We start from the raw sequence: 20,547 nt of genomic DNA on the forward strand, positions 1-20,547 counted from the left end.
ACAGGCTAGTATAAATACAAATCTTACTCCTGTAAACCCTATTCATGTAGACGGGCATGGAGAGAGAATAAACCAACCCATGTTCAGCATTTTCATGGTGAATGATTCTTTCACCTGGAGGAGGAGGGGGGGGGTCCAGGCTTTCTAAGAGATCCAGCTTCGACTCCCCTAATACCAGTTGGGATACAACTGTAAACAATAATTATGATTCATAGAAATCCTAAAATCAAATAACCTCTGCACCGTTGAAATATAAGTGACTTCTTTGCGAAGTGGAGCACATCTGGAAAAGGTTCCCCGACCACCGCTGTGCCGTGAACACACAAATCAACCAGCAGGCGCTTATAAAGCCACGGGACTTAACCGCCACTCCGGAGACAGACTGCCATGGATACCTGCTTCGGTCCCATAGATACAGGCTTCGGTCCCATAGATACAGGCTTCGGTCCCATAGATACAGGCTTCGGTCCCATAGATACAGGCTTCGGTCCCATAGATACAGGCTTTGGTCCTATGGATACCTGCTTCGGTCCCATAGATACAGGCTTTGGCGTCTGAAGACAGCCAACTGGCTTTCTCCAAAGCATCCCAGAGGTCCTGTCTCTTGGGCTTCCTATAAGTAGGGCCGAAGCTGCAGTATCATGCTGACAAGAAATTATGCAGGCTCCATTGATTGCAGCAATCTTAGTGTTGGTGCTGATTCTTTAATAAATAAATCCCATTATAGAGGAAGTGAATGGCAGAACGAGTGGTGGGTGAAGAAAGATGAAGGTAGAAAAAAGGTTCCCAGATTTTACAATTCTTTGCAATATGTCAACAAGCAGTATCAGGTTTTAAAATCTTGACCTCATTGCTTCCCCACTAAAACAAAGTGATCCTTGGGATCGTTGTCAGGGAATTAAGACTGAATGTGAACATGGTAAATATGAACAGAGAATACTACCATCCAACAATTTCCAGAGGTCGAGGACTCACCGAACCAACGGGTTAACTTGCGGTTGAATCCGTTCAGGAGCTTTCTCTCCTCCCAGGCGCTCCGGAGGGTGGCCATCTCCATGCCCGGTTTGAGGGCGATCCCCCAGGTTTTGTCCTTGGACCGACCCAGAGTGCTCATGGCTCTCTCTTGCTTCCCACACACCGAGTGCACTGACCTGCTGGACTGACCCACTCCAGGCCACTTCATGGGGTACCAAACTTGAGTGCCAGGTCGTCTCAACAACACATCTTAACCAGGTGCGGTCTTACACAAACCCACGGAGGTAAAAGTAGTGAGCAGTGTTCCCGGTGGGAGCTTCAGACATACTCCTCTACAGCTCCACAAGTGGAAGGCAACTGAGGAAGCCACCTGGTCTTGCCGCGCCCATAACACTCATACACACACACACACACGCCCATTTGAATCAGGGAGGGTGTTAGGTGTCAAACGCAAAGTATGGCCATAAGAGAAAGAGAGGAAGGGAGGTTGGAGGAAAGGGAGGGAGGGTGGTTGAAGGAAAGGAGGTTAGATTGTGATTGCAAGAATGCACAGCATGTAACGTTATCTCCCTTACCAGCCTTGGCTTCCACAAGAGACTTGTCCCTCGCCCCCCCCCCTCCCTCTCTCGTTCCACTTCTCCGGAGAGGAGTGGTTGCCTAGGGAGGCAGTGCCTCGGCTCTCAGAACAATAACACCCAGTGTCTGAGGAATATTGCTGCACACAGAGAAACAGCATCGAATGAGAAATACTTTTTTTTAATTAAAAAATAAAATGGTGTAGAAGTAGCTACATAGAATTAAATGAATTATATTTCTATCCTAATCAGCTAATGGGTGAGAAGAATTTGGCATCATAATACTATTCTCAAACCAGGAGCAGACAAGACCAGTGATTGGTGTGAGCTCAGTCCCAGGTGAAATGACTGAACCATATGTAAACATAGTGCATGACAACAATAAGATGAATGGAATGTAGAACATAAGAACCATCCTTTTACATTCTATACAGTGACAACTGCAACTTTCATATAGGCCCATAGACATGCCATTGAAGGTGGGCTTTCCTAATGGTTGCCGTGGTATCACCCAGGTCGGTGTGTTATAGGTGAGTTTTCACCATACAGTGTAATGTCAAGCTCTGGAAGCGCTGGGTATGCTAGTCAGTTGCACAACTGAACGCATTCAACCGGAATTTGTCTTCCGCTTTTAAAATGTCATTCTGCCCTTGAGCAAGGCAGTTACACCGGAGAGCTGCGGTTGTTGTGGGTTGTTACTGTGCCAACTCATATCCTCATCTACCCCGTGGCGTGGCGTGTCACGGCAGAGATGTGGGCAGTGCGGTGGTGCCCACCTCTGTTATGAGTAACACATCCTTTCCAACACTAAGTTTTAGAAGACCATTCCTTTTTCTGTGTGTCGGGTCAGAGGAAGCCGTGGACTGAGGGCTCTTTCCCTACTGAACCGGTCGGTTTGAAGTCCGTCCTTATTTCTCTCTGACCTATGAGCGGCTTTGAAGTGGCAGGGAATCCTTGGGAATGTCAAATGGCACAGGCTGAGCGTGGGCATGGGGGGGGTTACTGCTTGATGTGTGTGAGTTTGACTCATTTGGTAAAGGCACCCCCCCCCCCAGTGTTTCCCCTATACGACTAAATATAGCCACCTAACGCCCTCCCTGGTTCATATGGTGTGTATACGGCTGTTGTGGGAGTCCATGTGGCTTCCGCCGCTGCTAATTTGATCATTTTCGGGATGGTCAAATGTTTTCAGTGTAAACCTAAACGATTAAAACTAGATTTAACGTAGAACAACATTATGGACCAATATCTTTTTAAATAAGATCCTCTTTGAGCAGTAACACATCTCATAAATAAAATCTTGCCTGTCAGGGAGAATTTAAAATACCAAAAAATGGCATGGTGCCCCGTTGATTTTGTTATAACGTTTGAGTCACTCTGATCGCATAAGAACGCCGCATAAGCCATGGCAAAAAGTGTAGAACTGCAGGAAATTAGCTTTAAAACTGTAAAATGTTCTCTCCACACCATTGGCAAAAAGTGTAGAACTGCAGGAAATTAGCTTTAAAACTGTAAAATGTTCTCTCCACACCATTGGCAAAATATGTAATATTGCAGGAAATTTGCTTTAACCCTTTACACTCGTACCCGTATGTAAACGGGTTGAAAATGGGCACTGATAAATGGCTAAATTGGAAAGCCGAGGCTGTACAGTAACATGTTATACATGTCAGAGCTCTGGCTCTGCGATTCACAGCGCTGTATGGGTTTTGACTGAAAGCCGTTCTGAACTTGAGCTCCTCCCACAACAAAAAGTTCCCCCATCCCTCCAACTAATTGGGCAACTTTTGGAAATGTTTTGTTGTCCAAGCGAGGGGAAATGCTGTTAATTAAGAGGACTATGTATTATGAAAGATGAGACCTTTGAGGGTTATAACAAATACCACTTTGATGTCATACAAGCAAGCCAAACAGTCCAAATGTGCACTTCACTTTTCCATGTCATAAAACTCATACATTTATGATCACGACGTTGATGTACAGTTACCTGGTGACAAGGTATCATACCCTGGACAGAATGAGTCAGTTTGCCTCGCACTCAAACCCTCGTCATTATTGTTCGTCTTAGGTTGCACCTACCCCACATTTCCAATTAATATTCTTATCATGCCCCTGAATGTATCCAAAGTATGTTCTGATTTTGTTATCAACAAATGGAGAGAAAAGTACAGTAAATATAGAAAGGCACATAAAATCAACAGTGTAATGTTTGGATTCAGTCTCGTCAACTGTCCTTACCTTTATTAGACCAATTTTCCCATGCCACGGTTATGCATTTCAGATTTATTCTGTAAGAAACTCAAATGAAGCCCTATCCATATAAGCCCATTTCCCACAAGTGTAAAGGGTTACAACAGTCAAATGTTGTCCCTGGCCATGCCTTGCCAGTAATACTTAACCAGGGGGAGCATTTAGGATTATTCTTAGATGGCATTGCTGAGAAGGGTAGATGACGTAAGTGCCCGTTGAAAGCCTAATTAATTCAAAGTGAACTTTGGAAATCAGATAAGTGACTCAAGAGAGCGCAAATGGTTCATCTTTAAAGGGCAGCTCCGCCAATTTTCAACATATTCATTATCTTCCGCACCATACCGGTGTCTACACAGGTGAAACTAGGCGATTCTATGATCTGTGGTTAAAAAGAGAAGAAGGAAAGTTGTTTAAAAGAAATGCTTCTCCGTGACATCACAGTGTAGGATTAAAAGAAAGAAAAAGTGATTTTCAAAACGTACAACTAGTTTCTAGCTCGAGGGAGGGTATTTTCTACAACTAGTTTCTGGCTCGAGGGAGGGTATTTTCTTGCTCCCCACGTCTTCACGACTCTCGTAGTGTTTGAACATCACTTTTTAAAATGTTTAAATTTTTGATGTCATCTGGTAGAACATTTTTTACTTCATTTATTTTTCTACAAGACAGAACTGCACTGTTTTCACATATGTAGAAACTGGTATTGTGCTGGAGATGATATTAAGATGGCTGCCGTTTAGCAAGCTCCAACCCAAGTTTGCTGTTATGTGATTATTTTGTTGTTTATTTTTACTCTATTTTCACGAAAAGTATCCGTTATTATTTCTTACAACTGACAAGAACTCTTGAACATCAGATAGGCAGTAATAAACCCCCAATTACAGCTTCTACTTGACCCCTCTGTCCTGGGCTCTCTCTGTAATTCCAGGCTACCAAAGAAGAAAAACGCAGGCGTTACAGAGGCATGAGAGGGGGGATCCTGTTGAGATTTAGGCAAAGGGAAAACCGGCCACCTCTTCCTTATATTCTACTGGCTAATAAACGTCACTTGAAAAGATGAATGACCTCTGATCGTGGATTTGCTACCGACGGGACTATCGGAACTTCAATATTCTTTGCTTTTCAGAAACATGGTTCTCGGACAAGATACAAGATACTTCCCATAACCTAGATAGTTTGTGTGTATGCATTGATATCTAGGCAATGTGTGCCTTTAAACATTTTATGTAGTTCTGTCCTTGAGCTGTTCTTGTCTAATTTAATCTTTATTTAACTAGGCAAGTCAGTTAAGAACACATTCTTATTTTCAATGACGGCCTAGGAATGGTGGGTTAACTGCCTTGTTCAGGGGCAGAACGACAGATTTTTACCTTGTCAGCTCGGGGGATCCAATCTTGCAACCTTACAGTTAACTAGTCCAACGCTCTAACCACCTGCCTCTCATTGCACTCCATGTGCCTTCCTGTTAAGCGAATGCAGTAAGAAGCCAAGGTAAGTTGCTAGCTAACATTAAACTTATCCTATAAAAAAAAACAATCAATCATAATGACTAGTTAAACTAGTAATATCATCAACCATGTGTAGTTATCTAGCATGTCCTGCGTTGCATATAATCGATGAGGTGCATATTCGCAAAAAAAAGACTGTCCTTGCTCCAACGTGTACCTAACCATAAACATCAATGCCTTTCTTAAAATCAATACACAGAAGTATATATTTTTAAACCTGCATATTTAGCTAAAAGAAATCCAGGTTAGCAGGCAAGATTAACCAGGTGAAATTGTGTCACTTCTCTTGCATTCATTGCATATAGAGTCAGTGTATATGCAACAGTTTGGGCCGCCTAATTTGTCAGAATTTTACATAATTATGACATAACATTGAAGGTTGTGCAATGTAACAGGAATATTTAGACTTATGGATGCCACCCATTAGATAAAATACGGAACGGTTCCGTATTTCACCGAAAGAATAAACGTCTTGTTTTCGAGATGATATAGTTTCCGGATTCGACCATATTAATGACCTAAGGCTCGTATTTTTGTGTGTTATTATGTTATAACTAAGTCTATGATTTGATAGAGCAGTCTGAATGAGCGGTGGTAGGCACCAGCAGGCTCGTAAGCATTATTTAAACAGCACTCTTGCGTTTTGCCAGCAGCTCTTCGCAATGCATCAAGTATTGCGCTGTTTATGACTTCAAGCCTATCAACTCCCGAGATTAGGCTGGTGTAACCGATGTGAAATGGCTAGCTAGTTAGCGGGGTGCGCGCTAATAGCGTTTCAAACGTCACTCGCTCTGAGACTTGGGGTGGTTGTTCCCCTTGCTCTGCTTCGAGGGTGGCTGTTGTCGATGTGTTCCTGGCTCGAGCCCTGGTAGGAGTGAGGAGAGGGACTGAAGCTATACTGTTACACTGGCAATACTAAAGTGCCTATAAGAACATCCAATAGCCAAACGTTAATGAAATACAAAATGGTTGAGAGAGAAATAGTCCTATAATTCCTATAATAACGACAACCTAAAACTTCTAACCTGGGAATATTGAAGACTCATGTTAAAAGGAACCACCAGCTTACATATTTTGTCATGTTCTGAGCAAGGAACTGAAACGTTAGCTTTCTTACGTGGCACATATTGCACTTTTACTTTCTTCTTCAACACTTTGTTTTTGCATTATTTAAACCAAATTGAACATGTTTCATGATCTACTTGAGGCTAAATTGATTTCATTTATGTATTATATTAACTTAAACTAAGTGTTCATTCAGTATTGTTGTAATTGTCATTATTACAAATAAATTAAATAAAAATTCTGCCGATTAAATCGGTATCGGCTTTTTTTGGTCCTCCAATAATCGGTATTGAAAAATCAGAAGCAGAAACAGAAGCTGAAGACCCTGAGGAGTGCCTGAACTCTCTCTCCAAGGCCGACGTGAGAAGGGTCTTTAAAATCAGGTCAACACCCACAAGGCCATGGGCCCCCCCGACAGTATTCCAGGGTGTGTTCTCAGAGCATGCACATAACAGCTGGCAGGCATATTCACAGTCATTTTCAACCTCTCCTTGTCCTCGCCTGTAATCCCCCTGTTTTAAGATGACCACCATCATTCCTGTTCCCAAGAACTCTAAGGCTTCAGGCCACAATGACTACCACCCTGTAGGACTCACTTCTGTAATCATGAAGTGATTTGAGAGGCTGGTTACAGCACATCATCATCTACCTTATCCCAGACACCCAAGACCCACTCCAATTTACATACCGCCCCAACAGATCCATAGACGACGCAATCTCAATTGCTCTCCACACTTCCCTCATCCACCTAGATAAGGGGAATACCTATGTGAGAGAATGCTGTTCATTCACTACAGCTCAGCGTTCAACACCATTGTCCCCTCCAAGCTCGTCACCAACCGTAGGACTCTGGGTCTGAACATCTCCATCTGCATCCTGGACTTCCTGCCAGGCCGACCCCAGTACTCCTTGTTCACCCACGACTGTGTGGCACGAATCCAACAATTATCAAGTTCGCTGATGACACGACGGTTGTAGGCCTGATCACCAGCGACGATAAGTCGGCTGCATCACTGATTGGTATGGCAATAGCAACACCCTCAATCTAACAAAATAGCTACACAGACTCTCTGTGTTAACCTTGTCTCCTTATTGACCTTTTATTTCAGTCTTTGCCCTCTACATACACTGTCACTCAAACACACACACACACACTCTCCATTTTCTCACACATAATATGCACATACATTTATACCGACTCCACACACACCCACTCACATACAAGCTGCTGCTACTCTGTTTATCTTATATCCTGATGCCTCGTCCCCACAGTGACCCTGTACATGTAAATAGCTGACTTTAATATTTCCTGTATTTAATATTTCCTGTATGCATATTTAATATTTCCTATTCTTATTTTTCGTGTGTGTTTTTTTTCTAGTAATACATTGTTATTAATTATTGTATTGTTGGGGTTAGCAAGAAAGGCATTTCACTGTGCATGTGATATTAAAACTTGAAACTTGATGATGAAAATTAAGTTGAAATGTAGTGGAACTGCCCTTTGGAGGTAACAGCGATCGTTCGTATGTTTTTCAAACATGGGCAATGAATAGACATACAAAATAGATGCACTCGCAAATGAAAATAGACAAAAATAGACAAACAGCATAAGCTTGTGTGCATACACATCACGATTTTCTCATCATACTGACTGTGACACACAGGAATTCTGAGTAGAGGAGGAATCTGCATTTAAACCACACCTGAATTTCCTGTCAACACCTATAGCTAAATTTAAAACCAGTATTGCCTGTCAACACCTATAGCTAAATGTAAAATCCGTATTTCCTGTCAACACCTATAGATACACTGCTAAAAATAAATAAAGGGAACACTAAAATAACAAATCCTAGATCTGAATGAATTAAATATTCTTAAATACTTATCTTTACATAGTTGAATGTGCCGACAACAAAATCACACAAAAATTAATAAATGGAAATCAAATTTATCAACCCATGGAGGTCTGGATTTGGAGTCACACTCAAAATTAAAAGTGGAAAACCACACTACAGGCTGATCCAACTTTGATGTAATGTCCTTAAAACAAGTAAAAATGAGGCTCAGTAGCGTGTGTGGTCTCCACGTGCCTGTATGACCTCCCTACAACGCCTGGGCATGCTCCTGATGAGGTGGTGGATGGTCTCCTGAGGGATCTCCTCCCAGACCTGGACTAAAGCATCCGCCAACTCCTGGACAGTCTGTGGCGCAACGTGGCATTGGTGGATGGAGCGAGACATGATGTCCCAGATGTGCTCAATTGGATTCAGGTCTGGGGAACGGGCGGGCCAGTCCATAGCATCAATGCCTTCCTCTTGCAGGAACTGCTGACACTCCAGCCACATGAGGTCTAGCATCGTCTTGCATTAGGAGGAACCCAGGGCCAACCGTACCAGCATATGGTCTCACAAGGGGTCTGAGAATCTCATCTCGGTACCTAATGGCAGTCAGGCTACCTCTAGCGAGCACATGGCCCCCCCAAAGAAATGCCACCCCACACCATGACTGACCCACCACCAAACCGGTCATGCTGGAGGATGTTGCAGGCAGCAGAACGTTCTCCACAGTGTCTCCAGACTCTTGTCACGCCTGTCACATGCTCAGTTGGACCTGCTTTCATCTGTGAAGAGCACAGGGCGCCAGTGGCGATTTTGCCAATCTTGGTAGTCTCTGGCAAAATGCCAAACGTCCTGCACGGTGTTGGGCTGTAAGCACAACCCCCACCTGTGGACGTCGGGCCCTCATACCACCCTCATGGAGTCTGTTTCTGACCGTTTGAGCAGACACATGCACATTTGTGGCCTGCTGGAGGTCATTTTGCAGGGCTCTGGCAGTGCTCCTCCTGCTCCTCCTTGCACAAAGGCGGAGGTAGCGGTCCTGCTGCTGGGCTGTTGCCCTCCTACGGCCTCCTCCACGTCTCCTGATGTACTGGCCCGTCTCCTGGTTGGGCCTCCATGCTCTGGACACTACGCTGACAGACACAGCAAACCTTCTTGCCACAGCTCGCATTGATGTGCCATCCTGGATGAGCTGCACTACCTGAGCCTCTTGTGTGGGTTGTAGACCCAGTCTCATGCTACCACTAGAGGTGAAAGCACCGGCAGCATACAAAAGTGACCAAAACATCAGCCAGGAAGCATAGGAACTGAGAAGTGGTCTGGTCACCACCTGCAGATCCACTCCTTTATTGGGGGTGTCTTGCTAAATGTCTATAACTTCCACCTGTTGTCTATTCCATTTGCACAACAGCATGTGAAATGTATTGTCAATCAGTGTTGCTTCGTAAGTGGACAGTTTGATTTACAGAAGTGTGATTGACTTGGAGTTACATTGTGTTGTTTAAATGTTCCCTTTATCTTTTTGAGCAGTGTATAATAAAAATCTGTATTTCCTGTCAACACCTAAAGCTACATTTAAAACCTGTATTTCCTGTCAACACCTATAGATGTAATAAAAATCTGTATTTCCTGTCAACACATATAGCTATAATTAAAACCTGACACGAAATACATGAAAGGAAGCTAGGGTCGCAACATTCCTGGAAACTCTTAACAAACTTCCCAGCTTCACCACCAATCCCATTTGGAGAACTCCCAGAATCAGGAGAGAATCCTCCAACTGAGGGATTTGGTGAAAGTCTCCAGAATTTGGCAACCCTGAAAAAGGTAGCCATTATAAGCCTGGAATAAAATGATCTGGGAATGGAGTGTTCGCTACAGGTGTTGTGACAGACGAGACCAGAGGGGTGATGGGAGCTGGTTGATAGACAGCTACTTTGGAAGCAGGGAAAACATGGATTCTGACAACTGTATGCATTTTGAGAAACAGTACAACAGTGCTGGTCCATACTGTACAGCAGTGGTTCCCAACCAGTTCTTGTTACTGTACCACCAACTGAATTTTGCTCTACCCAGAGCTCCAGAGTGGCGCAGCAATCAAAGGATACTGCATCTCAGCACTAGAGGCGTCACTACAGACCCTGGTTCGATTCCAGACTATCACAAAACGGCCGTGATTGGGAGACCCAAAGGGCAGCGCACAATTGGCCCAACGTCGTCCGGGTTTGACCGGGTAGGCGGTCATTGTAAATAAGAATGTGTTTTTAACTGACTTGCCTAGTTAATAAAAGTTTAAATAAAATGTAAATTACCTCATGTACATTTTATCAGTAAGCCTAAGTTCTCATGAGTCTTCTCATGTACACCCTGTGGATAGGCCAAGTACCCACAGGGTCCTAGTACCCCTGGTTGGGAACCACTGCTGTACAGTATGGGATAAGGCCACAATCACAATATATACAAGCTCTTGAACAATAACAATATACATTGTGGTATTTTTGCTATTTAGTGAAGAGTACATAGACAAAGATGGTTGCAGTTATGTCATCACATTTTTTATATTGTCGTACCGCCTGCCCCCATACTAAAAGAATAAGCAGCGCTGCCCTTTTGTGAGGGCGCTTGTTTATCCCATGGCTGGGTTTTCTGTCTTGGGCAGAAGCATAATGCAGGTCTGTTTGGAAAACACAAGGGTTCTCTTGAGGGGGTTTGCCTGGTGCGCCACAACCAGAACAAAAGATAACCAAATCAGAGAATAGGACAACACAGTCCGTTCCACACAGCATTTCATCCACAGAAGCGCTTCCTCCATAACCTGGTCCCCGGTTTTCTGTAGAGCCAACTCTTATGATAATAATGACTGGCGTTGGTCAGACTGGGTAAACAGATCTTGGACCAGGCTACTTTGTCATTCCGCCCACCCTCTAATATGGCTATTGTTAACAAGCAAATGATAAGCAAAGTGGATTTGGATTAGCGTGCAGGGGATCAGAGTCACGTGGTGTGGGGTTGGTTTTGTATCACCATCAACACCTTTAATTGTGGTCATTCCTTTCTGAGAACGAGTCATTTAGCTTGAGCTTAATATTGGAAGCTGTATCCTAATTGGCATGTTTCACCCATAACGCTCAGCTGATGTGTAGTGAAGTCTGTGGTGCAGACGAGCTGCTATGACATCACCAAGGTGGGTGCTCGCTAAACATCAGTGGTGGATGAGGTGAGTTACAGCGTAAAGCACTGTTGTTATCATCACCATACAAAACAGTTTCCACATTTTGGTATTCTAACATGCTGAGAGGGATTATGCAAGATTAACTACTCGTGTCCAGGGAGCGCACAAATATTTGATTAATTTGTGGGCTACAGACATGGCAGAATAACTGAGATTCCAGTCATTCTACACTCCTTATTGTAATTCTGCAAATTCCTGGTGAGTGTCTGTCTCTAGGGCTGTTAAGTAAAGTGGATACCTAGGATAGGATAAAGTAATCCTTCTCACCCCCCTTAAATGATTTAGATGCACTATTGTAAAGTGGCTGTTCCACTGGATGTCATAAGGTGAATTCACCAATTTGTAAGTCGCTCTGGATAAGAGCGTCTGCCAAATGACTTCAATGTCAATGTAAATGGATGTCTGATGTGAAATAAGCAGTGGTGTAAAGTACTTAAGTAACAAAATAAAGTACTATTTAAGTAGTTTTTTTGGTATGTGTACTTTACTATTTATTTTTTTGACAACTTTTACTTCACTACATTCCTAAATAAAATTTACTTTTTACATTTTCCTTGACACCCAAAGGTACTCTTTACATTGTGACTGCTTAGCAGGACAAGAAAATGGTCCAAAACACATACTTATCAAGAGAACATCCCTGGTCACCCCTACTGCCTCTGATCTGGAGGACTCACTAAACAAACAGAGCACATCCCTGGTCATCCCTACTGTCTCTGACCTGGAGGACTCACTAAACAGAGCACATCCCTGGTCATCCAGTGACTTTCACTTGAGTCATTTTCTAAGGTCTCTACTTTTACTCAAGACAAATTGGGTACTTTTTCCACCACTGGAAACAAGCCAATTAGCCGGTCCCGCCCTCGGTCTCTCTTAGTGACTCCCTCCAGAAAACATGCCCTCATCAGGGAGGTAACGCACAGCAACTGGGGCTAAGCTATATCCCAGCCTCTCTGGGGCTTGTATGGGCAACTAGAGATGTGCGTCGCTGGATTGTTGTGTTACACACTTAAAACAATAAATTATTTGTGCAGAGTTTCATGGCAGACTGGTGTGTGTGTTTGTTTTACCTTTATTTAACTAGGCAAGTCAGTTAAGAACAAATTCTTATTTTCAATGACGGCCTAGGAACAGTGGGTTAACTGCCTGTTCAGAGGCAGAACGACAGATTTGTACCTTGTCAGCTCAGGGGTTTGAACTTGCTACCTTCTGGTTACAAGTCCAACGCTCTAACCACTAGGCTACGCTGCCGCCCCGTGTGTGTGTGTGTGTGTGTGTGTGTATAAACCAAGTTCAGTGATAAAGTTGATGAGGCAGGTGCCTCAGTCCAACATCGCTTATAAAGAACCATCACGTGGTTGTTAAATCCTCACAATTTGCATTTATAGTTTGTTTTGAGGCAACCAAACATGGAAAATAAATGACCCAATGAGGATTGACACTGGGAATTATGAAATCCAGTATCATTTTGCATCTTGGGATTTATCAGGTTCCCCAAGTAACAAATTATGACAAAAAGGCGCAGTACAGTACTCAACCCGATGCAACAAGTTCTTGATCATTGCCAGTAAAAGGAGGACAGTCTTTCTTTTCACTCAGAGTGGTTAGGAACCTGCGCTGCCCTGTGAGTGGACTTCATTTCATGTGTAAAAAGCCCAATAATCTCCACCTCTAAATTATAATTATGACAATGACACACTTGGGAGTATTGTAGTCCAGAAGCACTAGAATGGCCTGCTGGGTAATTTGACTACTTGGGGATTATAAATGAGTCATCCTTCTTTGCGTTCTTAATACCAATCCGCCCTCCCGCTACAACTACAACAGATAAAACCCAAATGTGCTTGAGTGGCCGCTAATTTTTTTTAAAGGTCACATGCAGCCGTTTTTCTCTCAATTTCAAATCATTTCTGTGATACCTTTTTACCATTTCCATTGAAAACTAACAAAAATAGCAATTTCTCAAGCTAGAATTTAGCTCGGACTGTCTAATTGCGGGAGGTGAAAACTGAAAACTAGCTATTATTGGCAGAGAGTTTAACTCTTTCTTATTATCTATTAAACAATTTACTGCTTTGTGATGTCACTAAGCAGGCCAAAACCCAATCCCACCAAAACAGCCTGAAATATCAGGTAGTCTTTTCAAATAGCTGTTACACTAAAAGGACATTACAATAATTTTTACAATTTCTATTCTAACCTCATAGTATGGAAGTATATATAAAACACAGGCAAATCACATTTTTGACTGCACTGGGCCTTTAAGGAAAATCTCCTGACCATCTGTGGTAATGGGCTTACAACTCTACCGTTCACACAACAAGAGTGCAGCATCAGTGCAAGTTTGTCCTCGCAGCCCAGCTAGATTATAAAGATATACTGTAGAATGAGGTTAATGCAATGTAGTAGACAAGAGTCTACTACGTTGTTCAGACCTTAACCGTTATCTCATTGAAAAATAATGGTTCTGATAAAGTCATTAACCGTTTCGGAACAGACCTTTCTAAATTAATAGTAAACCAGGGAGTCCTTTTTCCCCACAAAATATAGAGAACGTTGTTATAACAATTTTCCATTTGTCCTGCAACAAATGGATACAGGATTAGACAACCTATTACATAATGTACGGTTTTCAACTTTTAATGCATGTGTGTCAGACCACCGTGTGACCCAAAACAACTACTGATGACACACAAAATATGTAACCTGATCCCAGATCTGTTTGTGCCATCATGCCAACTCCGCATCACTTATTGTCATGCCAAACCGGTTTGTATTGACAATGAGCAAGAGTTGTCAAGAGCACAAACAGACCTGGGATCAGGCTACAAAATAGGTGTTTTAAGTATATGACCTCAGCAGTAATGTTGATCTACCTGCATCCAGGATGGGCGTAATGGGATGAACTTTGTCGAAATAGTTTTTGGCACTTGCAGAACAGTGTGGGGGCAGTGACAATTGGGTGAGGACAACTGACCCTCATAGGACTGTCTCTCAGAAAGGGACATGTTTATCTCTTGGAATCATTCCCATTGTACTGACCCTATTCTTGCTCAATCCAATGGGGCCAGATTAACCTAATCCCTGCTGCTCGGTGAGGTCAAGAGACCGGCTCTTGATCCTGATGCAGTGGTGTCCCCTGGGCAAGGGCCCACTAGTAGCTACTGAAAAGGCCATTGGCTTTCAAATAAACTGTAACCTTGGCACACTCCTAGGATCACAGCATTCCCTCACTTGGTTCAATTCACCGTGAGTGGTAACACATGAGACACAAAGTATAGGAGACGGGGGGACAGACAGAACTATAAAACGTCAATGAATGCAGACATCAAAGCCAAAGTATAGCATTTCAAAGAGAGAAGGAATGTGTAGGAGCTCTTTTTTGGGTCCCCACAAACCATGACATATTTCTTGAAGGAAGAGACAGACGGATGATTGTGACTCGTAACTCTAGGCAAAGGGAAGGTTCTCCAACTAGGGCTTCCTAATATGGTCAAAAGTGGCCCTGAAAATGCCTACCGTGGCCCTGAAACGCCTACCGTGGCCCTGAAACGCCTACCGTGGCCCTGAAACGCCTACCGTGGCTGGATATACATTTGAGCTGGGAAGACCATTACTGCTCAAATGCTTGTGGATCCCTGTGGCAAACATGCATTGGTTATATTACTTAGTTATGAAGTGCGTGATTATCTTATTTCTTTCTAAAGTGTTGCCTTCCCCCGGCCTGCACCTCGCTAACTCAGGTGTGGGTTTTTCTATTCCAGGAAAAAAAAAAACTCAACAAGGAACAGCTCTATTATGAGAGACTCCTGCCCTGAGGGCTGGCCTAGGAGCTGTAGAACATAGGTGAACTCTCGAACTGCACTGTGTGTCCTGCGACAACTACCAGCTGACAGGAAAACAAAAACAGATTACCACTAAATCTTAATTCCCCTCACAATGATTTAATGCGAGGTAAAAACACTGGCTTGGTCCTATTAAAAAAATAGATTTAAAAAAAAACTAAAAATGGAACTGGACTCGTACATGACTTCTTCATGACTTCTTCATGATCCTTTCTGATCATCTGATGATACGGTTATGAAATAAGTGTTTTGTTCATACATTGCAAATGATAAGCGCTTAATGTGTTTACGGACGAGATACATACACGGCCTCAGGGATGGCTAACTCGGGAAATCCCTCTGGTCTCCTCAGAGGTAAAACGGCTTTTCATTGATTTGCACCCCATGTATAGAACAATCTACATACTGTGTTCCTTACAACAGGATCTTATGGTGCCTCTTAGGAAGTCCTACAAGTTGATTGAGGGCATCCTTGCTTATGAATGTGATTGTGTTTCTTTAATGCATTTGTATTCTATTGTATTTTGTAAATCATGTGTATGCAGGGCTCCCTTGAGAAAGGGACCCTGGCCTCAATGGGACTCCCTGTTAAACAAAGCAAAACAATTATAATTCAAAAATAAATCCTCTGTAAAAGGGACAAGTAACTGTCTGACAGGGATTTATTTTTGCAACTGTATATTTTTTTGTGAGACAAGGGCATCAATGAACTAAACAGGTGATATTTTCACATACAAATTGGCACTTTTCAGGTTTTCTTTTGCAGGATTAGGTTGTAGTCTTATAAACCAAAGAGGATAATCACAATCCATTAAATAATGCAGAGTACGACTAATGAATAATGGAAAGTTGATAAAACCCCACAACAACTTTGCTCACTTTGATTTGCTCACTATGAGGCTTGCCATCACAAACAAATATATATTTTTTTAAAGATAGCTAGTTCCATATACATAACAGAATCGTCCCATTAGTGCAATCAAAAACGGTACATTCAATGTCCTTAAAAATTACTACAAACCTTAATATCTTTCCTCTGGAAAAACTCCAAGAAAAATCCTTCAGAAATCCTGATTGACGTCTTTAAAACATAATCAAATCCCTCTTATCAAAAAATGTTCAACCCTCACAGCATTCCCATTCATCAAATCAGATTGTCTGTATCCTCGGCCAAAACACACCTGCCTCCCTTCGCTGGTGGAAAAACTTCTATCCAATTAGTGTTAGTTCAGAGCGAACTGACAGCATAAAGCCAGCGGACTGCACTGATCTGCAGCCAGGATAGAGGTTCCACTAACACTGACTGCAGTCGTAGACAGCCCAGTGCAGCGGCAGCCAGCCTATCCCTACTCTGCTGAAAATGTCTGGAAGGTCAGGGCTTGTAAAAACCAACAGTGCGATATGCATCTTAAACTGTGATGTGGGGGGATATATGTCTAAGTGTTTATATATGGCTAAGGTCAAACTAGAAGGAGGTGGTGGGGAGAAAAACAACATTTGACTCATTTATGTAGTCAAATTCTTAGTCTAACAATATACTGTAGTGTGGTTTGGCATTAAGAGACAGGGTTGTTAGCAGAGGCACTTACAGTAGCCTGCTGTAATCAGATAAGTAGGACACCAGTGAAGTGCAGAGAGCACCTCCCCCTGGTGCATTCCTCTAAAAGCACAGTGGAGCTTCTAAGTAACTTGGTATTCATCCATAACGCACTTCAGAACCAATATTACATTATTTATGTACAATTACCCAAATAGTACATCTGAGTGAGGTATCACATGTGTGCTGCAGAACAAATATCCTCTTTCATGGCCAAATATTATCCACTTGACTCACCCAATCGGAGACAAATCACTAGTCAATCATTTGCCATATAAGGTTATATATCCTATATAATATATTCTATATAAAATCACATCGGAACAATTAATCCGTGTTAGAGTGTAGAGGAATGAGGAAAACATTTGCCAAGAACAAAACGCATGTCCCTGTACATCCTACCTAACGTTTCATTGGTTCTGTTAATGGCTCCTGTTTACACTCACAACATACAGTACTAGAAGGCTTGTATAGTACGACCTGCCCACCAAAGCCACTTAAACCATTTACCTACTTTAAGTCTCTCGCTCTCTCTCTCTCAGCAGAATAAGTTCACTGCCACAGACACCATTGATTGGTCAACACATTGAGTCTCCAAACTGTTCAAGCACACAGAGGGGGGAAAAAACTCCCTTCACCTTGTGTGCCAACAGAACACAATACACAGCGTTGTATGTTGCTGGTTGTTGTCAACTGCAGCTTCTCCCAATAACCACAGCAATCCTTGCTGACTTGATAAGTAGCAGTGTTGGCGACATAAACAGTGTGAACATGATATACTATAATATACCATGCTAACAGTTCTCTGGGCATTCAAATCCGATGTCTGAGCTGAACAGTTTGGGGTTCAAAAACTCCTTTCCAACCATGTATCATGTCATGTATGCTCAGCAACCTAATAGTCTGGGCAGCAGTACACACTTTGTTTATTCCTGACTGAATATACTGAATATCTGCAAAGGGGCTTTAAATGTGAGGTGCCATGAACTTTGGATTCTCAGAGCTGGTGAGCCTGTTTGGACAAGAAGCCTGGTTTCATTTATACGTCTGATTTATTAAAAACGATATCAGAGGTAATCCTCCCTGAAAGCACGCGTTCCACCGCAGTTGAGACCAAGATTTACAATCGATATGAACCTATGAATATTTCAGCTAGCGGGCTCTCAGACCTACTCCACAGCCAAACCGAATTTGGTCTATGTTCTTTCCATGTCTGGATGTAAGTGTGGAGCGTTCTCCTGCCAGGGAGAACACTGGATGGGCTCTAGAGACTGTAAAAACAAGCCATGGTACATACTGTACAGTATAGTGGTCAGATGTGTATCGAATTTCATGTCAGTCTGATTACAAATTAATTCCTTTTGCCGCCGTGAGGACGTAGAAACATCGTCAGGGCGTCTAAATTTGACTTTTTTTCTTGATCTCTTACATTCTTCCTCGATACTATCCTGACCACCCACCCTCCCACTCTTTGGAAACCTTGGTGTTGAGCTGATGATTGCTTGGAAGACGCTTGCTGGGTTTGTGTAATGAAAGAAAGCAGTCTGACAGGCATCGTGCTGGGCTACCGCTCAAACAAATCATCCCTCGGCCTGAGGTGGCATCTGCGGAATGCCCTCCTCCCTGTGTCTCATGGGCCAGGTGATGCTATGAGACGGATGGGAAACCAGAATTCAGTCTTTACTCCATGTTGTCAGAGGCAACACACTGGGACTATCATACAAAACAGGTTAACACAGTAACCAAGACTGCCAAATTGATCAACAGAGTGAAACACAGCGTAAGGAAATTGGTCTAGTTTCAAGGGTCTTTTGTCATAATTCAGGCCAACATTCAGTTTCAGTGAGGGGAAGACTTACCTCAGTCTCTTCTGTGGCATTTTTACACATTCTGCTTTACCCTGCATTGATCAAGCTCTCTGAATGCTGTAGAGTGGTTATAGTAGGCTAGCTCATCAGCTCCATTTCAGTTGAAAATGCACGTCTGGCATAATGTCACCAAAACACTCTAGGTAAAAGGTGCTGATCTTTTAATCTCCTTTCAAATGTGCTGAGAAAACATTCCCGGAGCAGGCATTTTTAAACCAGCCAACAAAATGTTCTCAAACATAGTGTGCATTAATAATTCTCTTAATGCCATTTATCTAACCAAATCCCAATGTCAAGAAGAGACCTTGGACTGAGCTTGTCATTTTCGCACCTTCACGGCTGACAGACAATTCTTGACAGTTATAGCCTTAAGTCTTAACTGGGTGCCTAGTCATCAACCTGGGGACCTAGTCATCTACCATAAGAGGTTTAAGAGGAAATATGGGGTGCTATAAACCATTTGATTCTACGCTACCATAAGGACCGCTGATCTCTGTTTTGGATGTTTTTACAGCCATAAATCAGTCACAATGAATGTGTTTCAATAAAGGCCTACTTTCAGGGCATTGAATAGGCCTACTGGCAACAATTCATGCACCTCCTTAATGAAGTGAAGCAAATTTAAAATAAGCAAATGACTATTTTTAACTTCCCATCACTACTGTTCTATGTTTTTGCAAGGCAGTTGATTCAGACATGTATTTACTAAAGAAGCCCATTCAAACCAAATCAAAAGCTTATTGGTCGTGTACATAGACTTGTCGATGTTACCGCAGGTGCAGTGAAAAGCTTGTCTCTCTAGCTCCAACAGTGCAGCAATAATACCTAGCAATACGCCTATATTCAGAAAAGTTTATTTTTTTAAATATCAGAATGAGCAAAGTCATAGTCTGGAATATAAATACATACATTGATTGTTCAAAACATTAAGAACACCTTCCTAATATTGAGTCGCACAGACTTAATTTGTCAGGGAATGGACTCTACAAGGTGTTGAAAGTGTTCCACAGGGATGCTGGTCCATGTTGACTAATGCTTCCCACAGTTGTGTCAAGTTGGCTGGATGTCCTTCGGGCGACGGACCATTCTTGATACACACGGGGAAACTGTGGGAAAACCCAGCAGCGTTGCAGTTCTTCTTCACACAAACCAGTGCGCCTTGCACCTACTACCATACCCTGTTCAAAGGCACTTAAAATCCTTTTTCTTGCCCATTTACCCTCAATGGCAAACATACACAATCCATGTCTCAAGTCTTAAAAATCCTTGAACCGGTCTCCTCCACTTACTCTACACTTGGACACTGATTGAAGGGGATCTAACAAGTGACATCAATAAGGGATCATAGCTTTCACCTGGTCAGTCAGTATTGGAAAGGGCAGGTGTTCTTAATGTTGTGTATACTCCGTGTGCATGCATGCACGGTGCAAACACACACAGTATGTGGACATCTGCCCGTCGAACATTAATATGGAGTTGTTCCCCCCCTCTGGGAAGGCTTTCCACTAGATGGAGGAATATTGCTGCAGGAACTTGCTTACATTCAGCCATAAGAGCATTCGTGAGGTTGGGCACTGGCTCGCAATCGACGTTCCAATTCATCCCAAAGGTGTTCGATGGGGTTGAGGTCAGGGTTCTGTGCAGGCCAGTAAAGTTCTTCCACACCGAGCTCAAACCATTTCTGTATGGATCTCGCTTTGTACACACAGGCAATGTCATAAGGAAACAGGAAAGGGCCTTCCCCAAACCGTTGCCACAAAATTGGAAGCACAGAATTGTCTATAATATAATGTT

General features: G+C 42.8%; 1 protein-coding gene across 5 annotated transcripts in view; it reads right to left on the reverse strand.

Moving 5' to 3' along the window:
- Positions 1 to 20,547, reverse strand: part of LOC135506192 (pleckstrin homology domain-containing family G member 3) — a 119,842-nt gene that overhangs the window by 68,036 nt on the left and 31,259 nt on the right. For 4 of the 5 annotated variants that reach the window (XM_064925682.1, XM_064925686.1, XM_064925683.1 and 1 more), the window contains exon 1: positions 976 to 1,333. The exons of the other annotated variant lie outside the window; for it this stretch is intronic. In XM_064925682.1, the coding sequence (XP_064781754.1) occupies positions 976 to 1,183 (208 nt within the window). In that variant the 5' untranslated portion in view covers positions 1,184 to 1,333. Of the gene's footprint in view, positions 1 to 975; positions 1,334 to 20,547 lie in introns of those variants that run through there. 5 annotated transcript variants of the gene reach the window in all.

The sequence above is a fragment of the Oncorhynchus masou genome, chromosome 19 (genome assembly GCF_036934945.1).
Source record: "Oncorhynchus masou masou isolate Uvic2021 chromosome 19, UVic_Omas_1.1, whole genome shotgun sequence".
Classification (NCBI taxonomy): domain Eukaryota; kingdom Metazoa; phylum Chordata; class Actinopteri; order Salmoniformes; family Salmonidae; genus Oncorhynchus; species Oncorhynchus masou.